The 22,538-nt window shown below is 39.4% G+C and overlaps 1 protein-coding gene across 3 annotated transcripts in view; it reads left to right on the top strand.

The window, feature by feature from the left end:
- The window catches only part of SLC44A1 (solute carrier family 44 member 1), a 232,354-nt gene that overhangs the window by 73,251 nt on the left and 136,565 nt on the right, over nucleotides 1-22,538 (top strand). For all 3 annotated transcript variants that reach the window (XM_061426397.1, XM_061426396.1, XM_061426395.1), the window contains exon 3: nucleotides 1,504-1,646. In XM_061426397.1, coding sequence (XP_061282381.1) covers nucleotides 1,504-1,646 — 143 coding nt within the window. The remainder of the gene's footprint in view (nucleotides 1-1,503; nucleotides 1,647-22,538) is intronic.

Genomic DNA, 22,538 nt, shown 5'->3' on the forward strand with positions numbered 1-22,538 from the left:
TCACTTCCCCCCCTCCCCACCCCCTAGAACATTTTTTCCCAAAATTTAGAACTGAAGGGATTTTTAGTTAATCTGCAATTACTGTTATCAACTTCTTTAGTCTGACTTTTTCGTTAGCAGCTACAGTATATTGACTACCTGCTGTGTATAGGGCCAGCTACAAGTTAGAAATGTGTTATCTCATGGAGGCCCCATCGTTTGGCTATGAAACAGTTGATATTATTTTTTGTCAGAGATGAGGAAGAAACAGTCTAAAAAGGTAAATGGATCAAGGTTATATAGGTGGTAAATGGTAGAGTGAGGGTTTGAATCCAGATCTTTTTGGATCCTCTTTCTATTACTCTATGATGCCTCTCGTTAAAGAACTGTATTGGAAAGGTTCGCCATTAACCTTAGTGTCTTTTGTTAAAGATAACAGAAACTCAATCTTTTAGTGACCGCATTGCGAGAATATATCTTAACCTCTGTCTTTTCTTCCAATTCAGTTTAATAATAGTGACTCACCTTATTTCCTGTTCTTATGCCCAGTAGCCTGCAGCTGAGTGTAGGGTTTATTGCTTTGCTTTGATCAATGCATCCTTGACTTGGCAAACATGATGCAGTTCTGAAGCGAGTACCATTCGCCGTTGGTACTGTGGTGAAGCATATCCCCATGAAATGAAGTGACCTCTGTGGCACATGGACCCAGGGCCTCCCTGTCCTTGAGTCGCCAATATTCAGAGCGTGAATGTACTTCACGGTATAATTCTTTGGCTTCTACACAACTTTATTGCAGGAAGAAAACAGAAGTGTTGTGTGTACTGAAGTGATAATTCGAAACCCACATACCTATTGTTCTTTGAGTTTTTGTCTTTCATCTGTTGCTATTCTTTATTTACCAGAACTCTTTGACAACCAAATAAAACTAAAGAATAGGGACTTCCCAGGTGGTCCAGTGGCTAAGGCTGCGAACTCCCAATGCAGGGGGCTCTGGCTTCAGTCCCTGGTCAGGGAACTAGATCCCACATGCTACAGCTAAGATCCAGTATAGTCAAATAAATATTAAAAAAAAATTTAAAGAATGAAGAAAGCTAGGTTTGAGTCTTATGCCCTGATCTTTACTAGCTTCTATGGCCTTGGATGACTTATTTACCCTCTCTGGGCCTCAGTTTCCCCATCATGAGGATTAGAGATAATGTATGGTGAGCAGCTGGTACAGATCCTGGCATCGAGCAGGTGTTCAGTACAAAGAAGCTGCTATTATTATTATTATAAAATGCAAAGACATACTTACGATGTAAAAGCTTGAGATTTGTTTTGTTATTGTAGTAAATAGTGTTTCCCTGTGGACTTCTTTGTACAGCTTATGTGAAACCCAAGGAAAACAGTGGAATAGTGTTTGCAATAAGGAAAGAGAGCTCTTTGTTCCCTTCAGCGGACAAAAGAAGCTCATTATCGTATCAAGTAGTGGCTGTTGCTATTGAAATGGTTTATTTGTATGTTTTTTTCTGTTTTTTCCTCTAGGGATTTATTTGTGGCTTTTCAGTAGCAACAGGTGCAGCAGCAAGACTAGTATCAGGATACGACAGCTATGGAAATATCTGTGGGCAGAAAAATGCAGAGTTGGAAGCAATACCAAACAGTGGCATGGACCACACCCATCGGAAGTGAGTAGCCTGTGCCTGAATGGTGAACACTGTGGGAACTTGAAAGGGGAGGGGGCATCCTGCTTTTTTTTTTTTTTACTGTTATAAAGATAATATCTTACTGAATATTATTTTTATATGCTTCCTGTTGGTTTTTTTTTTAACTGTCCACTTGAATCATTTCTGGTTTTGGTCTATAAATACATTCACCAGGAAACAAAATTAGGTGCCTTGTTAAAATGGCCTACCTTGAGGTTTTAATGAGTAAATGCATGATTTGAGAGAGTTACTCTTGTACTCCTGCTCTGTTTTCCCGTTAGCCTGTAGGCTGTACATGAAGTTTTAACCCAGAAAACAATATAATATTTTTCTTCCTTAGACTGCTTGATGGAAGGCAGATGGATAATGGATTTTGACACAGTAAAGTTATAATGAAACATTTTGTGGTGCATCATTTATAAGTACACACTGATTTCCAATTTTATAAAAGATATATTTTCTTTGTCAGACTTTGAAATTTCATTCGGGTTTTCAAGGTTCAGGTTTTGCATTTCTTGAAATTCCTGACTTAATCACCTCTTTTCTTCAAAAGAGCTATTATTTCATTTTTACTGTCTATGGGGAAAAAGACGTCTTATCAAATGTATTGTATGTATGATGTCAATATATTTGTTCCAAACTGTGTATTTATGCCCATCAAACTTTATTAGACAGGTCTAATAAATAAATACAAGTCTTTAGAATTAACCACAATAATTTTAAGGTTAGCTAATTCCATTAGTGAACTTTATAGGAGAAGGCTATTGCAAATAAAAACATTTTTTAGACTGTAGTTCTATAATATTTTGAGAGATATAATAACTCTATTTATTGTTAGATAAGTATGTTGATTAAATCTGGGCCCCTACTAAAGTAGATTAACTTGATAAATTAAAAAACTTGAAAAAATCCAAATAGTTAATCTTAAAAGATATTTCTTCATTTAATGAAGGAATAATGCAGTTCAAATAAAAATTTTTAAATAGTAATAATGAATATTTGTATAGAATGCAATAGTCAAGAAGTATATGATACCAACCTGTGGGAGGGGGTAGCAAAGGCTTAGAGAGGTTGAAATCACCTCCCCAGAAGTCTGATGGGCAGTGGACTGTCCAAGACAGACCATGAGCTTTTCTCTTGATAGGTACCTGCGTCCCTGAACAGGAGAAGTAAAAGTTGGACTTGAGAGCGTAATTTGGAGGATTATTTCATTTGTCCTTCTTTTTGTTTGCTTTATGAAATTAACACAAATTTTAGGCTTTGTGTTATTTGCTGTAGCAAATCTACCCATGTATTTTGTTTTTACTTCTCATTTTGGAACAGTTTTAGACTCACAGAGAAGTGCAAAAATAGTAGAGTTTTGCATATCTTTTTTTTTTTTTTAAGGTAGTGTCAAATATTATATACTCTTTAATGCTGTTGACATGTACCAAACATAAGATATTACCATTTGGATAATTGAGGAGACAGGAGACAAAGGACTCTAGTTCCTTGGGTTTACTGCTCACATGAGGTCATGATCATTTTTATGGCTCCCTTTTAACTTGCTAGTAACTCCAAGCATGTTTTTATCATAAAGTTTGTGTAATTGTCAGTTCATCCGTAACCTTTTGGAGGTTCATTTGGTTAATTTTTAAGAAATATTTTACTTTATATTGGTGTATAAGTGAGTAGGAGGCACAAGAGATGTGGGAAGAGCCCTGGAGGAGGAAATGGCAATCTACCCCAGTATTCTTGCCTAGAAAATTCCATGGAGAGAGGAGCCTGATGGGCTACAGTCCATGGGGTCACAAAGAGTTAGACACAATTGAACGCACGCACACACACACATTCACACAGGTGATTAACACTGTTGTGTTCGTTTTAGGTTCTTTTCAAGCAAAGTGATGGTTATACATTGACCTGTATCTCTTCTTTTCCAGATTCTTTACCTGTTTAGATTGTTATATAATACTGAGCGGAGTTCCATGTGCTATACAGTAGATCCTTGTTGGTTATCCATTCTAAATATAGCAGTGTGTACATGTCAGTCACAAACTCAGTCTTTAATTTCAAATCCTCAGATTATTCTATGTACATTTTGGCCTCTTGCAAAGAAAGCCTGCTTATTATTCTGAAAAAATGGTTCCTTTTCCCTGAGCGCTTAGCATAGTTGGGACACACTCATGGATAGCTGTAGGGTAATCCCTCAAGTATAGCAATGCCTTAACTTATGTATCCATGTTAGAATTTATTTTTGATCTCTACTTCTTCTTTGCACATGAGCATTTTAGCCCTGAGTCATTTAAGTATTTCTGTCTGTGAAAGTGAAGGTCACTCATCATGTCCACTCTTTGCAACCCCATAGGTTGTAGCCTGCCAGGCTCCTATGTCCATGGAATTCTCTAGGCAAGAATACTGGAGGGGGTAGCCATTCCCTTCTCTAGGAGATCTTCCCAACCCAGGGATTGAACCTGGATCTCCTGTACTGCAGGCAGATTCTTTACCATCTGAGCAATCAGGGAAGTCTATTTCTATCTATAAATGGTAATTTTTTATAAATGAGTAGTACGGTTTTGAATGTACCTTTCTAAGGTAAGTCTATACTATTTGGATTTGAAAGGAGGTAGACAGCCTTTGTGTTTATGAGAGTCCCTTGGACTGCAAGGAGATCCAGCCAGTCAATCCTAAAGGAAATCAGTCCTGAATATTCATTGGAAGGACTGATGCTGAAGCTGAAACTCCAGTACTTTATCCACCTAATGCAAAGAACTGACCCATTTGAAAAGACCTTGGAAAAGATTGAAGGTGAGAGAAAGGGACGACAGAGGATGATATGGTTGGATGGCATCACTGATTCAATGGACATGAGTTTGAGTAAACTCCAGGAGTTGGTGATGGACAGGAAGGCCTGGGTATGCTGCAGTCCATGGGGCTACAAAGAGTCAGACACAACTGAGCGACTGAACTGAACTGAACCTATACTCCATTCTCTCTCTCTTTTTTTTTTTTCCTGCTAAATGTATTGATTTTTTCCTTTTTCACACAAACATCTTTGGCTTTATTACAAATACCATACCCTTCCATTCCTACAGGATTTTTTATACCTGTTTTGTCTTGACCTTGATCATTTTCTCCCGTCCCTTATCCTTAACACCTAGTACCTGATACTTACTAGGGCCTCTACACATAGTTGTTAAATGGGTTAATGAATGAATCCTCTTAAATATTGAATATAGCTAACTTTCTTGCCTTCATGAATGTTGTTTTTTTTCCTCTCAGAAAAAAAAAAATCCTCCTATTCTTCATGTGGCTAAAGTCTATTCATCTTTCAGATCTCAGTATAAATGTTACTTCCCAGAAAGCTATTTTTTAAGCTCATGATTTAAGTTCCATTGTGTCCTGTAATATGTGTAATTATACATTTATTTCATCAGTATTTGTTAAATGTTTGTCTCTTCAAAGTTTCATGAAAGCAGAGGTGAGGTCTGTTTTGTTCACGGCTATATCCTGTGTACCTGGAATGCAGTAGACACTCAAATGTTACTTGGATGGGTAAATAAACTTATTTATTTTTGAATATGTTCTTAGTGAATTAGAATCTGAGATCTGAGTATTTTAAGGTTATTCATGCATTTTGCTGACTTGTCTTTTAGTAAAGTCTGTTCTATTTACATTCCCACTGATAGTGTCTGAGATTGCTTTGTCTTTGCTAGTATTATTAGCTTTTGTACAAATTTGATTCAACCACAGAATGGTATTTTATAGTTTTATTTGCATGCCTTTGATTATTCATGAGTATGAAACCACTGCTGCCCTCCCCCCCGCAATATGTTTGTTGGCCTCTCCTGAAGACCTTTGTGCCAGCACATCTATTCTTGGTCTTCTTATCTCTAATCCTCTCCATCCTTTATACTGTGATAGGATTAAGTTCTTTAAAGCCCTTTTTACTGTCATTTCCCTGCTCAAGAGCCTTTCCTTCTGTGTTGTTACCTTTTGAAAATGAGCCCACTCAGCCCAGGCATGACCTGGACCCCATGTACCTCTGCAATCTCCCCTCACTGTTTCTCAGTGCAGTGGTGCCACTCTCTGTAATACTCAGTTGATTCAGCCTCTGTGCTGTATACCTCTCAGCCAGTCTGAATTCTTGAAAGAACAGTTCAGTTCAGTCACTCAATCGTGTCCGACTCTTTGCGACCCCATGAATCACAGCACGCCAGGCCTCCCTGTCCATCACCAACTCCCGGAGTTCACTCAGACTCACGTCCATCGAGTCAGTGATGCCATCCAGCCATCTCATCCTCTGTCGTCCCCTTCTCCTCCTGCCCCCAATCCCTCCCAGCATCAGAGTCTTTTCCAATGAGTCAACTCTTCGCATGAAGTGGCCAAAGTACTTTCAGCTTTAGCATCATTCCTTCCAAAGAAATCCCAGGGCTGATCTCCTTCAGAATGGACTGGCTGGATCTCCTTGCAGTCCAAGGGACTCTCAAGAGTCTTCTCCAACACCACAGTTCAAAAGCATCAATTCTTTGGCACTCAGCTTTCTTCACAGTCCAACTCTCACATCCATACATGACCACAGGAAAAACCATAGCCTTGACTAGATGGAACTTTGTTGGCAAAGTAATGTCTCTGCTTTTTAATATGCTATCTAGGTTGGTCATAACTTTTCTTCCAAGGAGTAAGCATCTTTTAATTTCATGACTGCAATCACCATCTGCAGTGATTTTGGAGCCCCCAAAAATAAAGTCTGACACTGCTTCCACTGTTTCCCCATCTATTTCCCATGAAGTGATGGGACCAGATGCCATGATCTTCGTTTTCTGAATATTGAGCTTTAAGCCAACTTTTTCACTCTCCTCTTTCACTTTCATCAAGAGGCTTTTTAGTACCTCTTCACTTTCTGCAATAAGGGTGGTGTCACCTGCATATCTGAGGTTATTGATATTTCTCCCGGCAATCTTGATTCCAGCTTGTGCTTCTTCCAGCCCAGCGTTTCTCATGATGTACTCTGCATAGAAGTTAAATAAGCAGGGTGACAATATACAGCCTTGACGTACTCCTTTTCCTATTTGGAACCAGTCTGTTGTTCCATGTCCAGTTCTAACTGTTGCTTCCTGACGTGCATATAGGTTTCTCAAGAGGCAGATTGGGTGGTCTGGTATTCCCATCTCTTTCAGAATATTCCACAGTTTATTGTGATCCACACAGGCAAAGGCTTTGGCATAGTCAATAAAGCAGAAATTGATGTTTTTCTGGAACTCTCTTGCCTTTTCCATGATCCAGTGGATGTTGGCAATTTGATCTCTGGTTCCTCTGCCTTTTCTAAAACCAGCTTGAACATCTGGAAGTTCATGGTTCACATATTGCTGAAGCCTGGCTTGGAGAATTTTGAGCATTACTTTACTAGCGTGTGAGATGAGTGAAATTGTGCGGTAGTTTGAGCATTCTTTGGCATTGCCTTTCTTTGGGATTGGAATGAAAACTGACCTTTTCCAGTCCTGTGGCCACTGCTGAGTTTTCCAAATTTGCTGGCATATCGAGTGCAGCACTTTCACAGCATCATCTTTCAGGATTTGGAATAGCTCAACTGGAATTCCATCACCTCCACTAGCTTTGTTTGTAGTGATGCTGTCTAAGGCCCACTTGACTTCACATTCCAGGATGTCTGGCTCTAGGTGAGTGATCACACCATCATGGTTACTTAGGTCGTGAAGATCTTTTTTGTATAGTTCTTCTATGTATTCTTGCCACCTCTTCTTAATGTCTTCTGCTTCTGTGAGGTCCATACAATTTCTGTCCTTTATCGAGCCCATCTTTACATGAAATGTCCCCTTGGTATCTCTAATTTTCTTGAAGAGATCACAGTCTTTCATATTCTGTTGTTTTCCTCTATTTCTTTACATTGATCGCTGAGAAAGGCTTTCTTATCTCTTCTTGCTATTCTTTGGAACTCTGCATTCAGATGCTTGTATCTTTTGTTTTCTCCTTTGCTTTGTGCTTCTTTCTTTTCACAGCTATTGTAAGGCCTCCCCAGACAGCCATTTTGCTTTTTTGCATTTCTTTTCCATGGGGATGGTCTTGATCCCTGTCTCCTGTACAATGTCATGAACCTCAGTCCATAGTTCATCAGGCACTCTATCTATCAGATCTAGTCCCTTAAATCTATTTCTCAGTCCACTGTATAATCATAAGGGATTTGATTTAGGTCATACCTGAATGGTCTAGTGGTTTTCCCTACTTTCTTCAATTTCAGTCTGAATTTGGCAATAAGGAGTTCATGATCTGAGCCACAGTCAGCACCTGGTCTTGTTTTTGCTGTCTGTATAGAGCTTCTCCATCTTTGGCTGCAAAGAATATAATCAGTCTGATTTCGGTGTTGACCATCTGGTGATGTCCATGTGTAAAGTCTTTTCTTGTTTTGTTGGAAGAGAGTGTTTGCTATGACCAGTGCATTTTATTGGCAAAACTCTATTAGTCTTTGCCCTGCTTCATTCCACACTCCAAGGCCAAATTTGCCTGTTACTCCGGGTGTTTCTTGACTTCCTACTTTTGCATTCCAGTCCCCTATAATGAAAAGGACATATTTTTTGGGTATTAGTTCTAAAAGGTCTTGTAGGCCTTCATAAAACCATTCCACTTCAGCTTCTTCAGCATTACTGGTTGGGGCATAGACTTGGATTACTGTGATATTGAATGGTTTGCCTTGGAAATGAACAGAGATCATTCTGTCGTTTTTGAGATTGCATCCAAGTACTGCATTTTGGACTGTTTTGTTGACTATGATGGCCACTCCATTTCTTCTGAGGGATTCCTGCCCGCAGTAGTAGAAATAATGATCATCTGAGTTAAATTCACCCATTCCAGTCCATTTCAGTTCACTGATTCCCTGAATGTCGATGTTCACTCTTGCCGTCTCTTGTTTGACCACTTCCAATTTGCCTTGATTCATGGACCTGACATTCCAGGTTCCTATGCAATATTGCTCTTTACAGCATCAGACCTTGCTTCTATCACCAGTCACATCCACAACTGGGTGTTGTTTTTTCTTTGTCTCCATGCCTTCATTCTTTCTGGAGTTATTTCTCCACTGATCTCCAGTAGCATATTGGGCACCTACTGACCTGGGGAGTTCCTCTTTCAGTATCCTATCATTTTGCCTTTTCATACTGTTCATGGGGTTCTCAAGGCAAGAATACTGAAGTGGTTTGCCATTCCCTTCTCCAGTGGACCACACTGTGTCAGACCTGTCCACCATGACCCACCCATCTTGGGTGGCCCCACAGGGCATGGCTTAGATTCATTGAGTTAGACAAGGCTGTGGTTCTAGTGTGATTAGATTGACTAGTTTTCTGTGATTATGGTTTCAGTTGTCTGCCCTCTGATTCCCTCCCTCTTGCAACACCTACCATGTTACTTGGGTATATACCCTCTCTATGGAATATTTCAAAGCTACCTTTATCCCAGAACTTTATTTTGGATTTCTGTTGCCTTAAAGTTGTTGTCTAATAATACGGTGCTACTCATCTGCCTATATTTTGATCAGTTGCTAGATAACAATATTTGCATAAACATAATGGCTTACAACAGGAGATATTTATCATGTCACAGTTCCTGTGGGTCAGGAATCTGGATGAGGCTTTTCCGGACTCTTGCTTCAGTCTTTTACAAGGTTGCCACAAGTTGTTGATTAGAGCTGGGGTTCTCCTGGGGAAGTTCCCCCACCAAGCTCAGGTGGTTGTTGGCAGCACGCACTCCTCAATGATTGTTAAACCAAGAGCCTTAACTCTTTACTGGCTATCAGCCAAAGGCTACCTTCAGTGCTTGCTACATGGGCCTCTCCATATGGCAGCTTACTTCAAAGCCAACAGGAGAGGATGTCAATACAAAGAGATAAAGACAAGAGAGTCTGTTAGCAAGATGGAAGTTACAATATTATATAATGTAACTGTGCAAGTGATAACCCCTCACCTTTGCCATATTCTACTGGTTAGAAGCAAGTCACAGGCCACACCCAAATTTAACGGGAGGATTTTGAATTATAGGAGATAGGCGTAATTAGGGCCTCTTAGAGTCTGAAAGCCACACTGCCCAGCTCTGTCTCCCTGGAGCACAATGTTTTGTATGACTCCCAAATTTCAGTACTCAAGAGTTATTTCATAGGGGCTTGTTGAATTACAATAAAATAGGAAGGAAGGAAGTTTAAGAGGGACATGAGAAATAGAATGCCTTTGACCTATTCTAACCGGAAAATTTAAGATGCTAAAATGACTATAAGAATTCTATTTGTAGTAAAAAGTTGATATTTTATTTATTTATTTTTATCATTTTAATTTATGTGCTCTTTTCTCCCCAAATAGTATTTACTGTAGTAATAAAGATGTATAAGAACATGGCAGACAATATTTTATGAGATACTGGAATGCCTCAACTTCAAATGGATTATGTCCCAAAGTTAATTTTTAAGTCAGTTGGATGAAATGTGTAAAATTTTTCTGCATAGAAACAATGCTATAAATAAGACTCTGAGGCTGGGTCAACCTGGAAAAGCTCATTTATCTTAGAACCATAAAGTGCCAGAGATGAAAGGGATCTTTAAGATTATCTAGTGGGTAACCTCCTTAAAGCATCACATCAAATACACGTGAGCACCAACGAAGGCCCAGAGAAGAAAGTGGTTTGTATTTATAGCTGAGCTCTGGTGGTAATCGTCCTATAAAGCATGGGCATGGCTTATAGCCAAAAAAATTTTTTTGGTAGAAAAGATTAAGGTGGTAATAATATATTTTGAATAGATTGATGATTCCAAAAAACGTATCTCTTCTGCCACATTCTACATTGCCTATCATTTTCAAAACCAGAAAGCTAGTCTTAGAGTGTATATGTCAATTTTTAGACAGAGAGAATCATTATTTTTATAGAAAGTGTTCCCAGAAAAGAAGCCCCCATCTTCCATACCAAATTGAATAAAGTAGAGATGCTTCTAGTTCTAAGATACCTGGATTAGTATATATGAGGACTATACGGTGCAAAGCGTCTTGCTCTTTTGACCCCTGGTAAGATGATTGGGCAGAGAAGGCAATAGCACCCCACTCCAGTGCTCTTGCCTGGAGAATACCATGGACGGAGGAGCCTAGTAGGCTGCACACCATGGGGTCGCTAAGAGTCGGAAACGACTGAGCGACTTCACTTTCACTTTTCACTTTCATGCGTTGGAGAAGGAAATGGCAACCCACTTCAGTGTTCTTGCCTGGAGAATCCCAGGGACAGGGGAGCCTGGTGGGCTGCCGTCTATGGGGTTGCACACAGTTGGACACGACTGAAACGACTTAGCAGCAGCAGCAGCAGCAAGATGATTGGGGAGGCATTGTGTTTTCACCATGGATACTCCCTTTTTCTGGGTGCCTGGGATGGGGCAGGCTGTGGCAAGGTGGCAGTGCTCTTAGTCTACATAGGCTATTACAATGCCAGGTGAGGGTATGTAGGGAATTGCTTTTAATCATTTTGATATAGGCATTTTATTATTAATAGGACTCTGTTCTCCATTCTGCAGACAATCCTAACACACAGCTTAGTGTCCACTTTCTTTGTTACTCTAAGAAAATTTCCCAGTATATCTCACTTATCAATATTGATTTTTCTGCAGAGGTTCTGAAGGTGTATTTTTTGCACCAATCTAACTTCCTTCTTTATCTTTTTGGCTTTTCTCTAAGGAATCCATTAGTCCCTATTGCTGATAAAGGCTCTGTGGTCCTAAAATGCCTCTCAGATTTCAGATAAATCAGTGTTAACAAGATGTACAGGAAGTAGGCTTCCGAGGAGGTTGATGGCATGCATGTGTGAGTAAAATCTATCAGGGGCATTTTGCTTGAGACCTTTTTCAATTACCTGCATAACCTTTAGCAGGGTATCTAGTGTGAGTTTTTCTTCTTTTCTTTAACTGTCTCATCTCTCAGAAATTCACAGCTTAAAATGTTTTTGCTGTAAGGGCCCTTGAGATCACTGAGCCCCTTCGTTTTGTAGGCGAAGAAACTGGAGTCTAGGAAACGTCAGTGAACTGACGAAGACAGTAATAGCAGGACTAGCCTTCCACTCCATGCTTAGTCTAGTGCTCTTTGCATTATATGCTACACTCTGGTAAGCTACACAGTGATTCCCTTTCTCACCTTTTTTGCTTTTGGGGCCTCTCACTTCTAGCATTTAAAGATGAAGGAAACTTTTAGTAGAACATGTAAAGAAGGACAGGTTATATAAATCAATAAAGTTATAACTAAAGAAACTTCGAAAGGAACCAAAATACCTATACCATCTCTGGAGGCTTTGAATAATTTTCAGGCAATCTTTATGTGTTTCTTTTTCTGTCAGATAAAGAATATGAATTTTAATGATGAAATACATTATATTTATTTCACATTTGGACATTTTTTACCATTTGTATATGTTTTAAATATTCATTGAAAAACAGGTAGTTTAAAGCTGATGTTACTCTCTTAGTAAGATAATTGACTGTTTAATAGGCAATAGTCTTATTTTAAAGAAACTCTAACTTTATAATCTCTACATGAATACAGAACAGGACTTTAACGGCCACTGATTACCCTCTCTAAAGCTCAGAATTCTATAGGCTTAGTGTCTAGTTTCGGAGAAGGCAATGGCAACCCACTCCAGTACTCTTGCCTGGAAAATCCCATGGATGGAGGAGCCTGGTAGGCTGCAGTCCATGGGATCTTGAAGAGTCAGACAGACACGACTGAGCGACTTCACTTTCCCTTTTCACTTTCATGCATTGGAGAAGGAAATGGCAACCCACTCCAGTGTTCTTGCCTGGAGAATCCCAGAGACGGCAGAGCCTGGTGGGCTGCCGTCTCTGGGGTCGCACAGAGTCGGACACAACTGAAGTGACTTAGCAGCAGCAGCAGTAGCAGTGTCTAGTTTAGTCCACCCCATGATTGCTAACTGGCTTATTAACTTTTTTTCCCCTCTTGTTTCTTTTTTTTTTTTTTTTAATTGAAGTATTGTTGATGTAGTCTTCCCAGGTGGCTCAGTGGTAAAGAATCCACTTGCCAAGCAGGAGATGTGTGTTCCGTCCCTGGGTCAGAAAGATCCCCTGGAGAAGGAAACGGCAACCCATTCCAGTATTCTTGCCTGGGAATTTCCATAGACAGAGGAGGCTGTCAGGCTATATAGTCCACGGGGCCACAAAGAGTCGGACACGACTTAGTGACTAAACAGCAGTAGCAGCAGCATGGTCGATGTGCAGTACTGTATAAAGCTTATTAACTTTTATAAAGGCTTATTTATTATTTAGGGGATTGGTAGTGATATTATACCCATATGAAGAATGTGTTTACTCTTTACGCATGAGCAGATTGCCAGGCTTTCTAAGTCTATACTATGCTATATAACCATATATTTTAGGAAGAACTTTATAAAAAATTATAAAACATACCTCTTTGAAGATTTTTTAAAGAGTTATCAAACCTCATTGATCGTTCATACCTGTTTCTGTTTGGGAAAAAAATAGAAAAGTAAAGATAAAATTTGCCAGAATACTCACTTTGAGGATCCTTTTATCAGCTCTGTGTAGCTCTTCATGTTTATATGACTGAGACGTACTTCTCTTCCTCTCAATGACTTAAATCAAATTACTGGCTACTAAATGATTATCCTTCACCAGTCTCTAAAATTCTATTATTTTATTAGTCCTCAGCAAACGTTTATTGAAAATCTACTGTGTTCTAGAAACCTTTATTAAGAACAAAATAGGAAACAACCTAAATGCCTGGAAAAAAAGATTTGATTAAATTGATTCACTAATGAATTATATTTCTTGAGCATCAACAGGGGCTAAGCTTTGGAGATTATACTCTTGATAAAAGCAGGCACACTTTTATCTCATGGAAATTACAGTCTAGTGGAGAAAACAGAACTTAAAATCATCAGATAATCACAAATATTATTACAGCTATCACAAGTGTTATAAAAGGTGAGATATAAGGGTATCAAAGACGTTATAACAGGAGGACCTGACCCAGCCTGAATACTATGGAACAGTAGAAATGATGGTACAGAATTCCATCCATTGACATGGAATAGCCACATAATGGAATTAAGGGAAAGATAAAATTATATATTAGTATTTATCTTGTGATTTAAATATATATATATTGTATATATAATACATGTACAAAGTATAGAATGACATGAAAATATTAATAGTATGCTTAACTGTTGAGTTATGGATCTTTTAAAATTTCTTTTATATTTATTTATTTTTTCCCTAAGTTTTCTACAATTAATATATATTGTTTGGACAATTAAAAAACAATTAGAGTTAAAACAAAAAAAAGGTCATTCACAGTCCCTGTCTTAAGAGCTTGCATCCTAGTGAGGAAGACAAAATGCACAGACACACTGGCGGTGCAATGCGGGACATCCTATGAGTTTTGTATATTGAGAGCTGGGTGACTTTAGTTTCCTTGGTTCCTAACGGCAGGCTGGTGGGGACAGGAAGGCAATTTGATGGTAGTCCTGGGACCACCACTGTGTTCAGTTCTATTGCTTCTGTAACAAATTGCTATAAACTAAGTCCAGTTGAGCTATTCCAAATCCTAAAAGATGATGCTGTGAAAGTACTGCACTCAATATGCCAGCAAATCTGGAAAACTCAGCAGTGGCCACAGGACTGGAAAAGGTCAGTTTTCATTCCAATCCCAAAGAAAGGCAATGCCAAAGAATGCTCAAACTACCACACAATTGCACTCATCTCACACGCTAGTAAAGTAATGCTCAAAATTCTCCAAGCCAGGCTTCAGCAATATGTGAACTGTGAACTTCCTGATGTTCAAGCTGGTTTTAGAAAAGGCAGAGGAACCAGAGATCAAATTGCCAACATCCACTGGATCATGGAAAAAGCAAGAGAGTTCCAGAAAAGCATCAATTTCTGCTTTATTGACTATGCCAAAGCCTTTGCCTATGTGGATCACAATAAACTGTGGAAAATTCTGAAAGAGATGGGAATACCAGACCACCTGATCTGCCTCTTGAGAAACCTATATGCAGGTCAGGAAACAACAGTTAGAACTGGACATGGAACAACAGACTGGTTCCAAATAGGAAAAGGAGTACATCAAGGCTGTATATTGTCACCCTGCTTATTTAACTTCTATGCAGAGTACATCATGAGAAACGCTGGACTGGAAGAAGCACAAGCTGGAATCAAGATTGCCGGGAGAAATATCAATCACCTCAGATATGCAGATGACACCACCCTTATGGCAGAAAGTGAAGAGGAACTAAAAAGCCTCTTGATGAAAGTGAAAGTGGAGAGTGAAAAAGTTGGCTTAAAGCTCAACATTCGGAAAACGAAGATCATGGCATCCGGTCCCATCACTTCATGAGAAATAGATGGGGAAACAGTGGAAACAGTGTCAGACTTTATTTTTCTGGGCTCCAAAATCACTATAGATGGTGACTGTAGCCATGAAATTAAAAGACGCTTACTCCTTGGAAGGAAAGTTATGACCAACCTAGATAGCATATTCAAAAGCAGAGACATTACTTTGCCCACAAAGGTCCGTCTAGTCAAGGCTGTGGTTTTTCCAGTGGTCATGTATGGATGTGAGAGTTGGACTATAAAGAAAGCTGAGCGCCAAAGAACTGATGCTTTTGAACTGTGGTGTTGGAGAAGACTCTTGAGAGTTCCTTGGACTACAAGGAGATCCAACCAGTCCATCCTAAAGGAGATCAGCCCTGGGATTTCTTTGGAAGGAATGATGCTGAAGCTGAAACTCCAGTACTTTGGCCACCTCATGCGAAGAGTTGACTCATTGGAAAAGAGTCTGATGCTGGGAGGGATTGGGGGCAGGAGGAGAAGGGGACGACAGAGGATGAGATGGCTGGATGGCATCACTGACTCAATGGAGGTGAGTCGGAGTGAACTCCGGGAGTTGGTGATGGACAGGGAGGCCTGGCATGCTGCGATTCATGGGGTTGCAAAGAGTTGCACACGACTGAACGACTGATCTGATCTGATCTGAAGTGCCTTAAAACAGCAAAGTTCTCTAAATCCAAATTCTGTTCACAGCATGGTTCAGCTGGTTCTCTGCCCCAGGTTTCACAAGGCTGAAATCAGAGGTTTGGCAGGGCTGTGTTTCTCGCTAGAGGCTCTTGGGAGTCAATCTTCTTTCAAGCTCATTCAGGCTGTTGGCTGAGTTCAGTTTCATGTGGCTTGTGATGAGGTTGCATTTCCTTGCTGGCTATCAGCCTGGGGTCATTCTCAGCTTCTAGAGGTAACCTGTGTATTCTGTTGCCTGTATTCTGTGGTTCATGGTCCTTTTACTTTAACAGCCGTGGGTCAGAGCTTCTTAGGCTTCAGTCTCTCTGACTTCCCCTTTGCTAGTGTTGCATCTTAGTTCTAGATTGTCCATGTGGGTTGGCAAATGTCTCAGCCAATGACTCAGGGTTCAGGAACAGAGTCATTTAAAGTAAGGGTTTTAGACCCCCAGTTAGGTGAGTTGGGGACTCAAAGCAGGACTTGCATTCTAGCAGGTGAAGTCAGATAAAGGAGATCTGTGGAAGGAGGGCACACATAGTGATAGTGGGCAGGTGAGAGCCAATGATAGATAGTCACATGCATTCTGAGCCAAGAGATAGTTTCAGGAGCCCATCTGTGGTGAGGATGGTATTCCAGTTAGAGTGCCCAACCTGTTCTTGTTGGCTGAAGAACATCATCTACAGGTTGGGGCTCAGCAGGCCAGCCTGAAGCCTGGTGAAAACTGGTTCACACAGTAAAGAGCTTACTGCTCTGTCTTGCTGAGTTGTGGCTCAGGACAGAGGTAGTGCATTTGTCTGCTGTGCTGAGTTTTGTTTACAGAGTGTCCAGGGTATTAAAAGCAGCCCAGTAGATATCTGCTCATTCCCACACTTAGGGATAACTTTGAACAAATGGACATACTTTGAGCATTTGATAAGTTTGCCTTTGTTTAGAGGGAAAGCACTCTCCCCTCTGCCCTTCTGTCAAGTACTCTCTGACTCCAGCATTAGCCTACCACCTGTCCTAGTTTGGCTCAACATGAAAAAGAACAGCCTAGTTAGATACCTGGGCTTTCCAGGTGGCTCAGTGATAAAGAACCTACCTGCCAATGCAAGAGACGTGGGTTCGATCCCTGGGTCGTGAAGATCCCCTGGTGGAGGAAATGACAACCCACTCCAGTATTCTTGCCTGGAAAATCCCATGGGCAGAGGAGCCTGCAATGTTAAAGAAGCCCTTCAGTCCATAGAGTCACAAAGTGTTGGACACAACTGAGAAGCTGAGCACACATGCATGATACTTCACTTAAACCTGCATTTGTGGACTCATTTGCCCACAAGTTTACAAGCATTTGGAAACAGTAACATTTATGGTGTTATATGGAAATTTATGGCAGAAAGTGAAGAGGAACTCAAAAGCCTCTTGATGAAAGTGAAAGTGGAGAGTGAAAAAGTTGGCTTAAAGCTCAACATTCAGAAAACGAAGATCATGGCATCCGGTCCCATCACTTCATGAGAAATAGATGGGGAAACAGTGGAAACAGTGTCAGACTTTATTTTTCTGGGCTCCAAAATCACTACAGATGGTGACTGCAGCCATGAAAATAAAAGACGCTTACTCCTTGGAAGGAAAATTATGACCAACCTAGATAGCATATTCAAAAGCAGAGACATTACTTTGCCAACAAAGGTTTGTCTAGTTAAGGCTGTGGTTTTTCCTGTGGTCATGTATGGATGTGAGAGTTGGACTGTGAAGAAGGCTGAGCGCCAAAGAATTGATGCTTTTGCACTGTGGTGTTGGAGAAGACTCTTGAGAGTCCCTTGGACTGCAAGGAGATCCAACCAGTCCATTCTGAAGGAGATCAGCCCTGGGATTTCTTTGGAAGGAATGATGCTAAAGCTGAACCTCCAGTACTTTGGCCACCTCATGTGAAGAGTTGACTCATTGGAAAAGACTCTGATGCTGGTAAGAGAGTCAGTTCCTAGGCAGGTTGATAGGGAGTCTAGGAGTCCCCAAGGAGAGAGGGGTCTGGAATTCTCAAGGAGGAAGAAAGGACAAACTTTTTTTTCCTTCTCTACATTCCTTAGGATTATATAACAATAATGTATCCTGCCTAAGGACAGTCTTTGGATTCAACCTTCTGTTATCTTAAAAATGTAAATTATGGGAGTAGGTCTAATGAGGTCTTTACAACCTCCAGATATTCTTTGGATTATATAACTTCATTGTTAACACTAGCAAGCGGGTACTCTTTCTGCCCCCTTCTGATGCCTATGTCAGAAGCTTTCTCTATCTCCTTTATACTTTAATAAAACTTTATTACACAAAAGCTCTGAGCGATCAAGCCGCGTCTCTGGCCCCGGATTGAATTCTTCTTCTCTGGGGGCCAAGAATCCCGGTGTATTCGTGTGATTCAACAACAACCTTTCACTGGGAGGGATTGGGGGCAGGAGGAGAAGGGGACGACAGAGGATGAGATGGCTGGATGGCATCACTGACTCGATGGACATGAGTCTGAGTGAACTCCGGGAGTTGGTGATGGACAGGGAAGCCTGGCGTGCTGCAATTCACAGGGTCACAAAGAGTCGGACACGACTGAGCAACTGATCTGATCTGATCTGATGGAAATTTATTGTATTATTTATGCCATTTTCCCCCCAAATTTTTCATTGTTTTCTCTCATGGAAAATGTTAGTTATAAAAACAATAACTACATTTTCAGAAGACAAATTTATCAGGCATCTTTGGAAAATATTTTTTGTCATTTCATGACTGCAGACTCTTGAGCCTGAATTTCTAAAACACTTTTTACAAAGTTACATCTGTATTGCTAGTGAACTTCTATCTCTAAGATAATACTTGCTCTGGATAATACTGCTAGGCATTTGAAAGAAGAGATCCAGTTGCATGCTATAGGAAATTTAGGACTTGAAATGTTGAGCAGATTCTAAATAAGGAAGTAAAAAGCCACTTAACAGAATTAGATGACAGGCATGCACCTGGGAACGGGAGGGATGGTTGGTTTCTCTGTGTGTTCCCTGCCTAAGTTGTACACTTGACATGTCTAATTAAAACAACTGATTGCGCATGCCAACACAGGAGTCTTACTACTTGGGCTGGTTCCAGGTTAACCAGGCAGCTGTAAAGGTTCTTTGTCATTTTGTCATTGTCTATAGGCTTATAGGGGAATGGCTATCCACTCTGGTATTCTTACCTGGAGAATTCCATGGACAGAAGAGCCTGGCAGTCCATGGCTGGCTGGCAGGCCACAGTCCATGGCTTCGCAGAGAGTCAGACATGACTGAGTGTCTGACACTTTCACTTTTCACTTTCACATAGGCTTATAGGTGTGACCTTTGTAATTTGCTTAGGTAATTATTAAACATTTCAACTATGAGTTTTATAGTCATCGATTTGCCACCTATTTATGTTTATCTGGTTGTGAGTGTTGAGGGCAGCTGAGCAGTTAGAAGATACACTGTCCACACATGACCACCCTCACTTCTGACACTATGTACAAATTCAGGGGTCCACAAGACCAAGCTTAGGTTCAATAGCTTTCCAGAAAACCTCATAGAACTCGCTGGAATCTGTTACAGTTACAATTTATTACAAAACTATTAGGAAAAGCAAACAGATTTTAAGAGAAGCGAACAAGAGAAACTCTACTATTGTTCTCCCCCCTTGGAGTCAGGGCATGTTTCTTGCCTGGCACTGATTGTGATAATATACATGAAACTATTGCCAGCTGGGAAGCTCACCGAAGCTTCAGTCTTCAGAATTTTATTAGGGCTCCATTATGCAAGCATGATTCATTGGCTAGGTAACTGACGCAGTTTCAGTCCCTCTGGGCAGGTTGATACCATATGATCCAGAACTCCTGGTCTACATAACATTGCTAATCTTTCTCTGGGTGGTCAGCTTCTACCTTAAATCCTGTCTGGTGTGGGCTGCCTCCAGCCTTCACACTGTTAGACTACCTGTCATGATTGAAATTTCAGGCAAATAAAGACACTCCTACAAGGCTTAGAGATTAAATGTTTCAAAAGCCCAGGGCAAAGTCCAGACCTCTTTCTGAGTAGAAGTTAAATTTGTTACTACCCACTCAGACTCTTTACGTTGGATTTTGTAAAATGTATTTTTCACGATGAAATTTAAAGTATGTTATGGTCTTATCTTACGTATAATAATTTACCCATTTTAATTGTATAGTTTTGGTAACTGCATGCAGTCGCGTGCCCTCTATCATAATCCATACTACTTTTGCCCCCACAGTCCTTGCCCTCCAACAACCACTGATCTGTTTTCTGTCACTATAGTTTTTTTTTTTTTTCTTATTTTAATATTATTTATTTGGCTGCACAGGAGTCTTAGTTGTGGCAAGGCAGAGTCTTCAGTTGCAGCATGTAGAATCTACTTCCCTAATCAGGGATTGAACTCAGGCCGCCTGCCTTGGGAGTGCAGAATCTTAGCCACTGGACCACCAGGGAAGTCCCGCTTATCAGTATAGTTTTGCTTTTTCTAGATTTTCTTATATATGGAGTTGTACAATGTGTAGTATTTTGAGTCTCACTTTTTTTCCATGTAGCATAATGTGAGTCATCCATTTGTCAAATATATTAATAGTTTTGTTTTTTAATTCCTGAGTAGTATTTCATTGTGTGGATATATCATGTTTTGTTTATTTGTTCACCAATTTTTAGATATGTGGGTTTTTCCATGCTAAAATTATTTTTTTTTTCCTATTGTGAATAAGTTTTTTTAAAATGTGTGTACATGATGTTGTATGAAGATCTATTTTATTTCTCTTGGATAGATACCTAGGATTGGTATTGCTGAGTCATATGACTCGCAGTCATATGAGCCTATGTTTAACTTTATAAGAAATTAACAAACTATTTTACTAGGAAAGGAAGAGATTTACAGCTGCTCCATCTCCTCACTTTGTAATCAGTCTTTAATCTTAACTATTCTAGGATATGTGTATTGGTATCTTACTGTGGTTTTAATTCTTATAATGTCTAGTGACTGATGACGTTGAGCGATTTTTTTTAAGTGCTAGTTGACCATCCATATATCTTCGTTTGCAAAACATTTATTTAAATCATTTACACATTTTAAAATAAATTGGTTTGTTTTAAGAAATTGAGAGTTCTTTATATATTCTAGATAAAAGAACTTTCTTGGGAGTGTTCTGTAAATATTTCTCTAATATGAGGTTTGCCTTTTCATTTTCTTAATGGTGTCTTTTGACAAATAAAAGTTTTTAATTTTGCTGACGTTGAATTTATCCATGACATAAATTTTAAAAACATCACTTGAGAATGTGTCATTTAATGGTTCATGCGTTTTGTGTTATAAGGAATCATCACTGTACCTCAACGTCACAAAGATTTTTTTTTCTGTTTTCTTCTAGAAGTTTTTTTATTTAGAGCTTATGTTTAATGTTTGTGTACAGTATGAAGAGGTCAAGGTATGTTTGTTTGTTTTTCCCATATAAATATCCAGTTATTCCAGCAGCACTTATTGAAAAGACTGTTTTCCCCATTGAATTACCTTGTCTTGCTTGTCAAAAATAGATTTCATTTTAAGTCTGAGGGCATGAAGGAAGTTGATGGAGTTTCTAGTAGCGGCAGTCTATTTAAAACTAAACAAAATAGGGATGTCACTTTTTTATCGTATTGTTTTATAAATAATTGCAACAAATCATATAAAAGAGATAAGTGAAGTATGTGTAGGTCAGTAGAGCGACTGACACTGTTTGTCAGTGACAACGGACTGTAACTGGAAGGTTTAGGAGATTCAAGAAAATCACATCTTGAGATGCTTAAATCACAGGTTATAAAACATATACCTAACTGAATTCAGCCATTTATTTTATCTGTAGACAAAAATGTAATGAAAAAGATAACATTAAATTATTATTTTATTAAAAAAACTTGCAAGATATATAAAAATAATAAGAGAAATATAATCTACTTCTAGTTGAGTAGTCTTAATATGATAAAGATGACAATACTCACAAAGTTAATGTATAGATTTAATATAATACCAGTTAAAGATCCCAATAGGATGTTGAATTGAATTTGATTGATAGTATAAATCACACAGTAAAGGAGCAGGCAAGAACTTCAGGGGAGGCAAATGTTTTAAAAAATTATTCTCATTCATAAAATTAATATTTGAGAGGATCAGAATTAGTACATACATTGTAAGGTAATTAAATGAAGATAAAAGATCAGGCCCCCACACTATGGAAGTAAAGAAGAGATTAGACTGGAAATCTAGGTTAAGTGTAGTTACTAAAGTTGATCACCAATTTAACTATGAACTTTCTGGCTTTTGAAGACAGAAAGGGAAACTCAGAGGTTTTACCAGAAGTTGCGGTTCAAAGGCCTTTGGGCAGACACTATTAGTCACTTAGGTGGCCTGGGAATAAGACAACAGGGAATGTTGGACACTTTGAACTTTATATATGTGTACCTGTATAAAGGAGAGGAAGAAGTGGCTAATTGGTTTTCAATTGCTAATTGATTCTTGGCACTTGGGTACATGGACTCAGTGATACTAATTTTCCAAGAGAAGCCAGAAATTTATAAAGCACCTTTATGATCCAGTCACCTCCCAAAGACCCCTTTACCTCCTAAGACCATCACTTTTGGAAGTTAGAATTCAGTGTATGAATTTTGGGGGGACACATTCAGACTGTAGCACCTGTCATCTACTGTTTTTTAAATACTGGCAATTGGTGTACTGGCCAAACGAAATGTGTACTCATTATCTGAGTAAGGTTTATATGTGTACAATTGTTATCATCTAATTAAGGATTGTGATGTTTAAAGAAGAACAAAGGAGTTTTTGCC

This window comes from Bos javanicus, chromosome 8 (assembly GCF_032452875.1).
Source record: "Bos javanicus breed banteng chromosome 8, ARS-OSU_banteng_1.0, whole genome shotgun sequence".
NCBI classification, from domain to species: Eukaryota; Metazoa; Chordata; class Mammalia; order Artiodactyla; family Bovidae; genus Bos; species Bos javanicus.